The 14,336-nt window shown below is 35.9% G+C and overlaps 2 protein-coding genes across 2 annotated transcripts; both read left to right on the top strand.

Moving 5' to 3' along the window:
* Nucleotides 1-738: 738 nt before the first annotated feature.
* On the top strand, nt 739-3,321 carry LOTGIDRAFT_164994 (hypothetical protein; the record flags this gene model as incomplete). Its single annotated transcript, XM_009061519.1, has 6 exons — nt 739-895; nt 1,205-1,407; nt 1,798-1,993; nt 2,239-2,325; nt 2,608-2,721; nt 3,218-3,321. The coding sequence occupies 6 exons, from the start codon at nt 739-741 to the stop codon at nt 3,319-3,321; spliced, it is 861 nt and encodes a 286-aa protein (XP_009059767.1).
* A 251-nt stretch (nt 3,322-3,572) lies between these two features.
* Nucleotides 3,573-12,783, top strand: LOTGIDRAFT_164993 (hypothetical protein; the record flags this gene model as incomplete). Its single annotated transcript, XM_009061518.1, has 18 exons — nt 3,573-3,805; nt 4,171-4,879; nt 5,287-5,481; nt 5,892-6,007; nt 6,534-6,623; nt 6,866-6,943; nt 7,424-7,574; nt 7,969-8,025; nt 8,395-8,457; nt 8,682-8,900; nt 9,322-9,479; nt 9,757-9,866; nt 10,297-10,344; nt 10,680-10,801; nt 11,021-11,121; nt 11,305-11,518; nt 11,876-12,042; nt 12,675-12,783. 18 exons carry the CDS (start codon nt 3,573-3,575, stop codon nt 12,781-12,783), a joined length of 2,940 nt encoding a protein of 979 aa, XP_009059766.1.
* Nucleotides 12,784-14,336: the final 1,553 nt, after the last annotated feature.

The following is a 14,336-nucleotide window of genomic DNA, read 5'->3' as shown; positions in this document are numbered from 1 at the left end:
GTATATAATTCTACCTTGAATGAGCAACTATGTATCCTGTTTTATGCCAATACCAGGACACATTGTTAAAAGTTTAATGCCCTCTAGCTGGTCCAAGCTGACTGTTCAGAGCAATATTACAAGAACTACAATCCAAATAATTCAGCAAATTGTTCAGATAGATGGCAAACCCACAAACAGATATACCTTTGGTAATATTTCCACCATAATCAAAGAATTATAGCTAAACATAGAGAAATTATACTGGAGGCTCCTACGAGCGGATAACAGCTCAAATGGTACTGCCGTGGATTATGATCTGAAAGGTGACCAAGTCAAGTCATATAGCATGGACAGTCAAATAAAAGACACCTAGTTCAGTGTTTAAGATAAGATAAGCGCATGGTTTATAAGATATACCAGAGATAGAGGTTAATAGTTGACATAGAATGCCGAACCATAAATGACGTCACTATCGAAATAGCTGTTAAATATCCATGCTGGACTTTACACTAGCTACGTCACAAAACGCTTAGTTTTAGTCGAATTGGACGACCAACAGACGTCTGACTAAAAATTAGAACGATGCAAATCGATGCCCTAAGTGTCCTCGATACCCATAAGAAAACCTCTTTACAATCCCTTTAATGTACATGGGTCACTAGGGAGATAAGATGAGAGAGATAAGGCACCGATTCCCATGCCACTCTTGACCAACCCTTCCTCAATCTAGTACACTGTGAAACAGTTACAAAGACCATGTGGAGGGAGGTAGTAACAGTTTGCCTGGTCCTAACAGGGGTCGCCTGCTTGGACAAGCGGAATATCGTGGAATATCTGTCACACCAGACAGAATACTCTACTCTGGTCAGTCTCGTCTCTCAGGCCGGTCTGGTTGATACTCTTAGTAATATTAGTAAGTATTGTAGGGGTTTTGAATTAGACAAGACGGTCCGGTTCATACTTTCATACCGGTCAGTTTCAGTATGCAGTAAGGTTGGTTGTTAAAGAGGCAGACTTTTGAGTAAGAATGGAAGAGGGGGGAGGGCGTAACTTGGGTCGACATTGCGACTGACAGAATCTGAGAGCAATTGGATTTTCAACGACTCCAGCAGCAACTGATGGCGTGTTAGAGAAAATGCTAAAATTACTTGATTTGGTCGACTTCGTCTCGCATGCGACTGTAAAATCTACTTTGTTGTCAGCTTTCATAATTCCATTTCAGAATTTGCAACAGTTTTTGCTCCGACCAATGCTGCGTTCGCCACTGTCCCTACTGCAACATTAGACTCCTTAAGGAACAATACTCAGTTATTGCGACGTGTTCTTTTGAACCACGTCACTAATCATTCTTTGATCTCACCGCAACTTCAAGACAACGAGAGATACGATAATTTGATTGGTGGAAGCTTCATCTTTAAAAATGACGTAAGTTGATTTTGAAAAGACTATTAAAAATGGTTTGCATTCCGGAAGTCAGCCAAATAACCTGAACTCGTCGACTCACAATGAGTTTTAGCTTTTATCGGGATTCCGGATAATTGAATGAGACTTATTCCGAATCTGACGAGTGCCCCTTTGGCGAAAAATATTAGCTGATGGTAATATTCCTCAAATATTGAAGATGGCCGCCAATATATACTAAATATTTCACATTATCACATGTTGGAATATCTATTCAAAATGGCGCCAAATATTGGTTCAAGGTAGCCTAGTATTCCTCAAATCCAAGATGGCCGCCAAAATGGCTGGAGTTTTTTTTATGTACGGTAATTGCCTGTTTTGCTCATATTTAACATTTTGAAATATTTCCAATAGGGTAATACTATTACTGTGAATGGAGTCAAAATATCCGGAACAGATACTATTGTAGCTAACGGTGTAATTCATACTATAGATGGCGTTCTTCTCCCACCAGAGGGCGATATTGTCACCTACCTGGCCAAACATGATGACAAATTTAGCGATTTGTTCGCTGCTATTGTTGTTGCCGGCTTAGATGGCACATTGAAAGGTAAAACACGAATTATGGATTGGTATTTTTACCATTTTAAATAGCAGCATGATAAAACAATGAACAAATTCCAGTATCAGAAACATGGAATAAATACAATGATGACGTCACAGTCGAAGAGGTCTTAAAACCCTATGAAAAGCTCAAAGTCCTTGAGAGTCCGAATGAATATTTGTAATTAACTCTGTTAAAATTATGCAAATTTTAACCATCTACATATTGAATATATTTAACTTGTGTTGTAGGTGGAGTGTTCACACTATTCGCTCCCAATGATAAAGCTTTTAATGCTGTTATTGGAAGTATTCCTACTGACCAAACTAAACTAGCAGGTAATATCGTCTAGTAGATTTGATTTCTTATTCTCCCTTTCTACATTTTGAAGAGGTTGCCAAGAGCTCTTCTGAAATGTTTGTGTTTAATGGACACTGATAGCAACGATTTGCACCTTTCCAATTTCCAATCAGACGTCTGTGGTTCCTGCAATTGCACTAAAACTAAGCGCTTCATTACTTCACTATCGCAAAGGCCTTTGGCTATTCTATATTTTGCGACAGGGACGCCATTAAACGATTTTTATATTCATTATTTCATTACCCTTTAATATATTCAAGATCTGTTAAAGTACCATGTTGTTAGTGGAAGTGTATTTTCAAATGAACTAAAAGATGGTCAGAAAGTATCAACCCTGACTGGTCAACAACTGACAGTTTCTATCTCAAATAATGGTAGGTATTCATCTTGGACTGATAGTTATCGGCTAGCTATGATCAGAAAAAAAACTATTCTGAACACTGACTGGTCAACAACTGACTGTTTCTATCTCTATCTCTAATAATGGTAGGCCTAAGTATTCTTCTCCGAACTGATTGATTTAATTTGTGACCAATTACTTGAACTAGCTTAAAGAACTTAGTTTTAAGCAGTTACCTCCCTTTAACTAAAAATGGTAGGCCTATCAATCATATTTACAGAAGATTTGAATTTGGCTTTTTGTCTCTGGTTGCAGTTCTTCCAGGTTTTGGGATAGGGGTTAAATACCCACGCTGAGCAGACTCCTCTGAAGCAAGAACTTGCTATGGCATCAATATTTTGAACTTTGAGTCGCAACCGCGGAAATCATCGCCCCTGGCCAGTGACTGTGGCTTCAAAAAGTTTTTTTTTGAACTTTGATTTGGTTTCGAACCCACGGTTAACTGTTAAATTTGTATGTTATGTTTACAGGAGTAAAGATTGGCGGTGCGACAGTCGTACAAGCTGACATCAACACAAACAGTGGAGTCATTCATGAAATAGATGGTGTTTTAATTCCTCCCTCCACTTCATAAATATATATTTTTAAATAAAGATAGCCTGTATCCCTCCCAACTCTTCTCCACACACACAAACTCGTCGAGCCTTGGAACCGTGCGCCTATGACTCAGTATCGCGAAGCTTCCGTGCACCATTAATGGTTATGGGTTATTCGAATATGTACGGTTTTTCATGAATATAACTTCAGGCAAGTACCCGTATGTAAACAAACAAAATGGCTGCCTTTTCAATCAAATAAAAAAAAATTTGTAATATTTTGCCTAAAATGGCATTTTTTCCGAAGATAGGACCTTTTTATGATCCCGATAAAGAACAGGAAATCTATACGGATTCGGAGGGGAGGTTAAAAGCGCGATTACATGCTGGAAATTCAGAAAACAACAACTTCGAAAGACCAATTTTAAACTGTCAAAAAAACTTTTTGAAGCCACAGTCACTGGCCAGGGGCGATGATTTCCGCGGTTGCGATTCTCAATTTGGCAGCAGTCATTTTCACAGGTAAGAGGTCAATAGTGAAAATTATAATTTATTAAAGCCTAACTGTTTTGCTATAATATTTTCAATTCTATTATTATGAAAACTATATGGGGTTCTATTCTTCTGACATTGATCAAGCCAGCCAACTGTTCGACCACAATGTTTACAACAAGGCTTTTTTGCCAATTATTTTTGTATGAGTTGACATACCAACTTTATAATAGAACTGTCTTAGATTTCTCTTGGGTTGATGAAAATACCAACCAATGGAAAACAATTCTTACGGTATTTGGAAATATGATTTTACACAGAGAGTAATTTCAGTACAAAATGGTTAGTGCTATGAAGTTTAGTCTCAACCCTATTTTTGTTTATTTCATATTCAGTGTTTCTAGAGAAAATCATCACATTTCTGATCGGCACAGCCAAAACAAAGGTTACCATGTCAATTCTCCACAAAATGGTCACCAAAATCAACCAAGACAATCACAGAATTTAAGTTTTGATGCTGAGGATTTCTCCAGTCAAGTTCCAAGATTGTCGGAACCAATGTTTTCTATTGGAGACATGAATGTGAGAGATAACTCTGACTTTTTGCTTGATATTGATGATCCACTTTCTGCCCATTTTAACAATTCTGTTGGAAATCAGTTTGAAAACAATTTTTATGATCATAATACTAATGCAGTTTTTAATTCACGATTTCGTGGAAGTGATCATTCGAGTTGTTCTTTTGGTTCTGAGAAGAATCAAAGTTTTCAGACTTCAGAGAAAAAGCGGGAGAGAAATAAGGATGTGTATTTGACGCCGCGAGTTGTTGATGCTAAAAGACTGGAAACATCCGGAATTGCGTTATGTGAACAGTTATTTGGTATAGTTTTATTACAATATAACCAGAAACCTGGTACCAACAACACTGTCAGACGCAGTCCAGCTTTACGAGAACGGAAGGTCATAGTTCAGGATGTTATACAAGGTTCCCCGGCAGACTTTACAAACAATATTCATCGGGGTGATATGTTGATATCTGTTAATAATATTCAAGCCTCCTGGATGAATCTAGGTTCTATTTTTAGAGCTCTCAGTCAGCATATGGTAGGTTGTGTTTTAGGTATTAAGGTTCTGAGTGTCCCTCAGGTCTGTAGCTTCTGAATTTTTCATTCTTTGACAGGACTTGCTTAAAACAGAATACCGGTACGGGTGATTAAACAACAGAAATATAAAATTATTCTAACAATAATAAAATATTTTTACTTTTAAATATATTTGCTCAATACAACAATATAGAAATAGTAAAACAGATCTTGAAACATGTTGTTACTTAAGAGTTTCACACTGAGATTTTCAGACAACTGACCTATTTCATAAAGTAAAATTTAATTTAAGTTTGAAACATTTGTTTAAGCACTCAATAAATACCTCTAAGTTTACAGGTATTTATGTTCATCCAGCTTTTATGTAAACGTCTGATAAAGCTGAAGATTTTGATAATAATTTTTCAGGAGACCAAATTAACATTAAAGTCACCATTGATAATTGGAACACCCCCTCATCCAAGTAAAGGCAGTACTAATCTTTATAGGAGACTGACTAACACCTCTGTCAAACAAGGGGAGAAGACTCTATCAGACTGTATTTATGGTGTATTATATTTAACACTGGATGATGTTTCTGGGGACCAGAGTGGGGATGGTACAGTAAGTATTTTTAGAAGTAGACCTTGCTGTAAATGGGTACAGATTATCGGAGAAAGGTCATTGCTAGGAGGTTTGATCACGAACCAGGTGGTAGAGGGTTGCTCATGAGCATAAGTTGTTATCCTTGTAATGCATGGTTGTTTCTTCTCTAAGTTTACACATTGGCATTCAAGCAAACAAAGTTCTTACCATCCTTTCAAGCAAGTTATCCAATGAAAAATTAACTATCTTGGTACAAACCCTCTTCATGCCTGTGCCTGTGCTTTCATAAAAATTTGCTTTACCACAATTTTACACCCTATAATTCTTACTTGTTGGGTGCATTTCCAGTTAAATTTTTGGTACAGAGCAGAAGAATATAAAATAATTGAAGTAAAGTAAGATGTAAAACTCCCTTTGCTATGTTTCAGGGAGATATATTGTACCAGTACCCTAGTAATATAGCAACTATTCTACAGACTGTACGAGGCGTGTTTTTAACTCTAGCTCATTCTTTAGTAGATATTACTGGTCAAACTGCCAAAAGGTGAGGTTTTAGAATGGGGGATTCAAAACACTTGGTTGAGACATTGGTAGCACTCGTTAGTTTGAACAGGTTCCGTTTGTCCTATTAGGGCTGAGATCGAACGGATATGTCAACATTCTGTTCCTTTTTCTGCCAATTATTAATTCTGTTCCAAAATCGTTTTATTGAACCTCCTGTTGATTCCATGAATCTCGAATGTTGAAGTCACCAAACATAGACTCATTATTTTACATGGGTCAGAAAAGGTCAACACTAAAGTGACATGATCCTGTCTAACATTCAGCCCATGGGGACGAACAGAGAATCTTTATTAGGTCTACTTCACCAAAGTAATATAGTCCCATTCAGCCCAATGGGGACAAATATAGATACCAGTACTATATATTATATATAATAATAAGAGAAATATGAAATAGTAAAAGAGCATGGCTAATTCATCTATTTCAACATAATATACTTGATTTACCTCATTGCCCACTTCCTAGCATTGAACATAAAGTATTTAGTTCCTTTTATTTGATTTCAGCTCTAGTATGTTAGTAAATGGTATATTAGTCAATATAAGTTATATAGTCAATGATAGAGATGTGTTTTTACTTGTTTTACCTGCAAATAGGTAAGTTAACTGGTTCTTCACTCCTTTCAGAGAGTTAACATCACTGTAGTCTAGTAAAGATGGGTCCAAAATAAAAAAAAAAAGCTTTTTTTTTTTAGGGATTGTGAGTAGAAGTAATCAACACAATGTAAGTCTGTATAGTTTCAATCATAATGAATTCTCTTCATCCTTTTCAGAGAGTTCTGATAATGTATTGTATTGTATATTAATTGATTTTATATTTGTTATATTATTTATTTCAGGGTATGTTTGAATGATGTAAATAGTTTATGTAGAGAAATAAGTCAGTTATTAAATATTTTATACTGTGATATGACAAGGTTAGTAAGTTATCAGTAATCACAGAAAACTAAGGACACCTTGGCAGTGCAAGCTGGGCAGGGGCAGGGAGAAGGCCTGTTAGTAGGGGCAGGGCGAAGGCCTGTTAATAGGGGCAGGGAGAAGACCTGTTAGTAGGGGCAGGAGAAGGCCTGTTAGTAGGGGCAGGGCGAAGGCCTGTTAGTAGGGGCACGGAGAAGACCTGTTAGTAGGGGCAGGGAGAAGACCTGTTAGTAGGGGCAGGGAGAAGACCTGTTAGTAGGGGCAGGAGAAGGCCTGTTAGTAGGGGCAGGGCGAAGGCCTGTTAGTAGGGGCAGGGAGAAGGCCTGTTAGTAGGGGCAGGGCGAAGGCCTGTTAGTAAGGGCAGGGAGAAGGCCTGTTAGCAGGGGAATTTGTGTCTAGTTAGTTTCAAGTGGAGCAACGTAGAGTGAAACCGAATACAGTCTAGTGTCAGTTGGATTAATGGACATTTTTTTTTTCAGTGCTTTTAAACATGCTAACTTTCATAAGTTAGATCAGATGTTGGCCTTAGCCTTTAGAAGAGTTTTGACCTCTGAAGGGTCAGGGGTCATATCTAGATTTTTTGAAAGTGAGGCTGGACTTCGGAAGCTATGGCTATCAGATGAAAACAGGGTAAGGCATTAATAACAAAAAATAAAATATTGTACACTCACTGTACAACCTGCCTTCATTAGAGTAATTCTCTTTGATTATCTGGCAGGTAAGAAAAAAGTGTCTAGTCGTTCGGATGGGACAATAAACCGAGGCCCCGTGTGCTACAGGCTGTGCACGTTATCCCTCGACAGTTGGAAATTGAAAAGAGCAGGCTAATACCGCTGTCCTGGCAAAATTTCCCTTATCGCACCCTGCATGGCATTGCCCGTCTTCATTAGCCCACATGGTGCAGAAAAGTAGGATGTAAAACTCCATTCATTTCATTTTATTTGATTATCTGTATTTGATTCTGTTAGTTTCATTATTTTGAATTTAAAACTCGTCTCAAATCCCAAGTTTTTGTGTCTTTCAGGTAATTTGTGATGAGATTTTAAGTGAGTTTGAGGCGTTTGATTTCGATGAATTCTTGGTAAGTTATAGTACTTGGCTTTCAATTAAAAAAATCACAGCTATTTTATATACGTAGTGGTTTATACGTCTAAATTTAAGAGCAAAGATATCAATTTAAAGACAAGGTCAAAGATCGGAAAGTTATTAACAACTTCCCTTCATGCACTTCAAGATTTGGAAAGAAAACCTAAAACCGTAGGGTTTCTTGGCATTGTTGTATTTGCTTATTTTCTTCCGAAGTACATAATTTAATCTATTATTATTATCACTGTTAAAATAGTACTCAATACATCCTGTAGAGTGAAGAGTATAGAAATATTAACGTTCTGTTTTGATATTTCTATTATATTATATTATAAAATTTATTTCATTGTTTATCTTCTTGTAGCCAGATGATGTTTTAGAAAAACGAAGACAATACACCTCTCTTGGTTCAGTTCTATTCTATAAGGTTTGTATTTGTTTTTTATGCTCTTGTGACCACAGACTCTTTTATTATACAGTCCTAGGATGCTGTGGTATCTCGTGTAAGATATCAGATCAAAGATTATTATCTAGAAATGAATTGAGATGAAGTTGTCAGTGTCAATGCTCTGTGATCATATAATATTTCCTTATGAAAAGTCTGTTTTTTTTATATCAATTTTTGCGTAACTTTTAATTTCTGTTTTCTAGAATTGGTTGTTAACGAGCCATGTGTCTCAATCAATCCAGTCTGATATTAATCTATACCTGAAACTCCATTCTCTATATCTTATCATGGCTACTAAAAGTCTGGATAATCTAGTCATCTGGGAGGAAATCTTCCCATCATGCTACAGCAGTCAGTGTATTACCTCACTTCCTGGTTACCAAGAACCTAGTGCTAGAAGATTTTTACTCATTGTAGGGCTGGTAAGTTTTTAATGGTTATGATAAGTGCAATTTCAAAAGACAGGTCTCGTGGCCAACTCTATGTAGACAGGAACAATTGGGCATACGTTGGCTATTATGAGCTGTAGTCTTGGTTGTTTTGTCAGTCTACAAAGAAGTCAGATAATGACCAGCTGTGCAAGGATTTTTTCAAATCAAAAGTTGTTGTAAACTCACAGCTAAGAAGATGTATGGTCATGTCATGATTCATGTATGGTAAGACCAATGGTAGTAGACAGGAACATGTTCGTAAAGATAAAAATAGGATGTAAAACTTCGTTCATTTCATTTTAGCATTAGCATATTGGCAGAAAAAAAGAGAGTGTAAAACTTGATTTCATTTCATTGGGCTAATCATGAGCAGATAAAAGCTGAAATAAAAGTGCATGTTATTTAATTTCAGAATAATTATTTATTATGTACTGTGTTAGAATCAGGGGGTATTTCCCATCTTGTTGAGGGGAATCCCAGCGTTGATAATTTCTACGTAGATCAGATGAAATCTACAATAGAACAGTTAGATGAAGACGATGCAAGTATGACAGAATGTTGTGAGGAAAGGTAGATACCATTATTATTATTTCGAAGGTTTCTACAGCACAGGCAATTAGAATTCAAATGAATTCAGTTGAAGATATGAGTAATTTAAACAGTTATTTAAAATATGGAATTTTAAGGAGAGTTATTAACCTTACATCATGGAATTGATCTGACCTAGAGTTTTGTCACTGTCTATAATGGGCACCCTTAGTTTGTCAATCCATTTTTAGGGTACAAATGTGCAATATGATATACAGGTGTTTCATTAAGATAATATAAAGACATTGGTTTATTTCAGTATTCAGTCTAACGAAGTCAGTCCAACTCTTGCCAGTTTAGATCAGTTTCTACCTCGTACTAGAACTAAGGATGACTCTCCACAAAAACTCCCTTCTTCTCCTAAAACAGGTCAGTATTATCATTTATAATTCCTGTCTTAGTTTACATTAAATAAGCTTCCCAAACATCCATTTTGATGGAATAATGTTTAAGAAAAAGAAGATACGTTTTGTTCAATGTGTTGAAATAGATCAATATTTCTAACTAATTAGCAGATAGCTACACATTCCAATAAGTCATGTTGTGCCCCTACTGGATTAGCTGTGTTTTATATTTAAGGAACAACAATACTATATATAATATCATATAACGTAGGTTTGTTTTCATAAGTCATGTTGTGCCCCTACTGGATTAGCTGTGTTTTATATTTAAGGAACAACAATACTATATATAATATCAATCATATAACGTAGGTTTGTTTTAATAAGTCATGTTGTCACTATTTTAGCTGATTTGAGCGTTATGTTGCTTTTGATGAAATATTATGTTAACTTTCCAGGTACACCTGTCAAGTCCAAATTTAGTCCACATTTTGACAGGCAATCCAGTAAGTTCAAATTTCAACAGAGCTGCATTTTGCTTACCCAGGTCATATATTTGATTGATGACTTGTCCTGATTAGCTGCATTTAGATTCACCAATTGAAGTTTATCAACCAGTTGCGTGATGTTTAAAATTTTTTTCCTTGGGCCAGTCGTTGAACCAATAATTCCAAGAACCAATGACCTATGATCAGCTAAAAAGAGTAGCGTGTTGAAATAATCTTGGCAAAATTCCGCTCCACAATCTAGAGTAGAAATGTAGGGCAATAGAAATACTTTGATTTTTATGAATTTCTCCAACTTTTTTGTTTTATATCTTAATCTTTTTTTGGGGTTTCAGCAACAAGTGATGATAGAGGATCTGATAATTCCTATCCTAATATCTCACGTCAAGGGAGCAAACTCTCATATGGTTCCAATGATTCAACAGGAAGTAGTAACAGTGCTAGTCAACAAAAACATGTAAGTTAGCTTTAATTCTTTTATGTGTGCATGCTCTTAAAGTGTGCAAGGCAATGTAAAAAGGTTTTCCAAACTGTATCAGGGAAACTGATAGTATCGATTCACACCAATCTTATTTTCAGCCAGATGTCTGTGGATTAGCAAATCTAATGGTGTCACTTTCTCAAAGGCCCTTTTCGATGTGATGTCTAAACTTTTGAAATGTAATTGTGTCTTCAGGGTAAATTGGGTCGTTTTTCATCAATGGTAGATGGTATTAATAAAAGTCTGTCAGTTCTTCACCTGGATGGAGACGTTAGTGCAGACAGCAAGGAAAATAGGTAAGAATATAGCCTTATTCTAAAGCTAGTTCGTTTTTGTTTGGATTTCGAGTTTCATTTTGCGGTTTGGATTGTTAGTACTTGGTTTATTTATTCGATTTATTTGTGAAATTTTAAATTTAATCTCCAAATAAAAGAATGAATTTTTTTTTGTGAGACTGGGTGTTTTATAATATTTTTCAGATTAAGTCGTGGAAAACTCAACGTATTGTTCAACTATATTGAATTAGATCGGAGCGAGGGTATCTTAATTACACCAACCACTCAACAATTGGCTGTTAAACAAAATATGATGATGTCACAGCTGCTGAACTCAATGTATCACTGTTGTTCGAAGATACGCCAGTCTTTTAGACACAATCAATCTTCTACCTGCAGTTCGTCACATATTTCAAAGGTTGGTTATATTTCACTGTTTTATTGTGAACATAATGCGTACCATTATTTTCCTCCTGTTTATCAGAAAAAATCTCAATGTATATAATACACAGCCAGTTCAGGAAATTCAACAAGTTGGCATAACACAGACACCATTATATTAAGAAATGAAATGAATGGAGTTGTACAACCTACTTTTCTACATCATTTGGGCTAATGAAGACGGCAGTTGTAATATTGCGTATTTCATGAAGGCAGAGAATCAACAAGTTGGCATAACGCAGACACCATGATATTGAGTTATATTGGGTATTCTTACTAGTAGTAAAGTACAGAGCAAAAGGTGTAAAACTCCATTCATTATATTCCATTGTAGAATAAACATAGTAAACAGCAAGCTAAATTTGAAAATGGCGATGTTATTAATGACGTGCAAGAAATGGGTGTTTTATTTCAAATTCCAAATTCAGCTGGTTCACCGGAGTCCAGTAACAAAAAACACCATCACCACACATCTCAGCCTCTTTCTTACTGGGTTGTAGGGTAGGTATTGATTTCAAACTTCTCTATTTCGTCAATTTTGCATAACTAATGCCCACTTACATTTTTCTGACCCCATTTTTTATGCATGTAACTTAAAGATGGCTTCCCATATTTTCATTTATGAAATGCTAAAACTTATAACTTATATGAATAGAAAGTAGAGCTGTTCAAATGACTTGGAAAAATACCTGTTTGTCTCACATATCCATAATTAATTCATAAATAACTAAATTAGAAGAAAATTATCAGCAGAATTCCAATGAGTGACCGATCAAGAAGGTCAAAAAGTATTTTTTGTTTATCCAGACTGTAAAAACATGGACATTTATGATTGGTTAAAACCCTTAATTATATGCAATAAGAACATAATGATATGATAAAGAATACATGATAATTCATTAGAAACACCAATTAATCAAATATTTTGCTTAATTTGACACTAAAAAATAAGGAAACCCATCTTCAAGGTGTAGAATTTAGAAATAAGAATAAAATCTCGCTATAGGATGTTTTGTAAAAAGGGTATTTATTTGCTAGGGTTGGAATCTGTTGATTCGTATTTTTTCTGTAAGGCTGGCTTTTTTTCATCATTTATTTGATGCTTATATTGGAAAATTTTGTCATCTTTTTAGGCGTAGAATACGGAGTGAAGACTCAGAGAAAGAATTATATGTTTGTTTTCATGAATCAGTTTCACAGTCTACAATTGAAATGGCTTTTAGACTGGGTTTTGGCTCCTGATAGTTGTTCAATTCAAAAATACTTTGGGAAACACAGTGCTCAACCAACTCTTTAATGGCGACATTAGCCTCCCGAGACTGGAGGTACAAATAGGGAGCAGTGACTCAATGGGGGGAGGAGGGAGTGACAACTGTGGAGGCTGAATTGAAAATGAGGCAACTTTATGGAAGCGTCTTGTCGCAAGCCTCTCATGAAACATCTGAGAGGGTTCTCCCAAGAAAATTTTCTTTTTTTTAAATTTGTTAAAAATAAAGTGGAGGTTCATTAGGAGTATTACCCCTTGCACCCCACCACTGCAACTCTTTGTTAGGAGGTTCACTTGGGACCCACAGTGCTCAGAATAATTCTAACCCATCAATCTGTTAGAAGGGTCAGAGAGGGATTATAACACATCAGAATCCAAGCAATTTTTACATTGGTTAGTTTGGTTGGTGATTTGGATGTAGCGCTAAATTCTTTTGTGATGAGATCAAAACCACTTCTATCATCTCTTCTTCTGAAATTATTCCATATTTCTATCATGTTTCACTTTGGCAGGTAAAACTCGTATAAACGAGCAAGATAATGAATATTCAATATATAATGTGATTTTCAAATCAACCAATCAGCACACTTCTAAATGAACATACCCTCGAGATATGTGAATATTATATGAATACGGGCAACCCCTCTCATATGAAAAAAGATTGTTTTCCTTAGTTGAAATTTACTACCATACAAAGGTATTTGAATAAAGTGAATCGCTGGGCATGGTTTAAACGAAGATGCAATCATCACTACTTTTGTAATAGAGTTTTGATCAAACTAGATTCTGAGTTTGGATTCTGAAATCCGTTCTAGATTGTTTTATTGAACTTCCGGTTGATTCAATGAAACCCGAACGTGCAGAACTCACCAATCGAGCGCACTAATGTTATATCTGACCTTGTGGTCGATCAAAAACACTTAAACCTTTTTAACTGATATTGTTATACGTTTTATGATATTGTTATTTATTTTTATATCGACTTGATAAAAGGATATACATTGTATCTTTTTTTGTTTTTTGACGAACGTCTTATCGTCAGACTTGATTGTTGGGAGGGGCAAGTGATAGGCCTATGCACAGGAGCGATGTTTTATACATGCAATAATGGAATTGGTCAGAATACTTTCAGGGGCGGGGAGTTAGAGCTTATCGTTTGAGTGGAACAATATCTCAGACCACAAGCCTGATTTGGGTCCATTTTTCTAGGATAAGGGGGCGAAAACCCCCTGTAGGGTCTATACCCCCATTTGCTGAGTAAGTATGTATATTGATATTGTTGCAGACGTTTCATATTATCATTGCCTTGAAAAATAGTCCATCGATCGTCTTGTCAGCCCAAATTTGTGTCATTCCATCATCAAACATAATGAAATCAACATAATGAAATTATGACCTACTGCACTGGGCTTATTAAGACATGCAGCTACATGCAGAGACTATATAACCTTCACGTACTAGCAAGTCAATGATGTTTACATGAATAATTCGATGTGGGCCTAGTCAGTCTCACTCTTCTGGATAAGCA

Source organism: Lottia gigantea (assembly GCF_000327385.1).
Source record: "Lottia gigantea unplaced genomic scaffold LOTGIsca_49, whole genome shotgun sequence".
NCBI classification, from domain to species: Eukaryota; Metazoa; Mollusca; class Gastropoda; family Lottiidae; genus Lottia; species Lottia gigantea.
The sequence above is the reverse complement of the archived record's forward strand: the minus strand, read 5'-3'. Positions and strand labels throughout refer to the sequence as shown.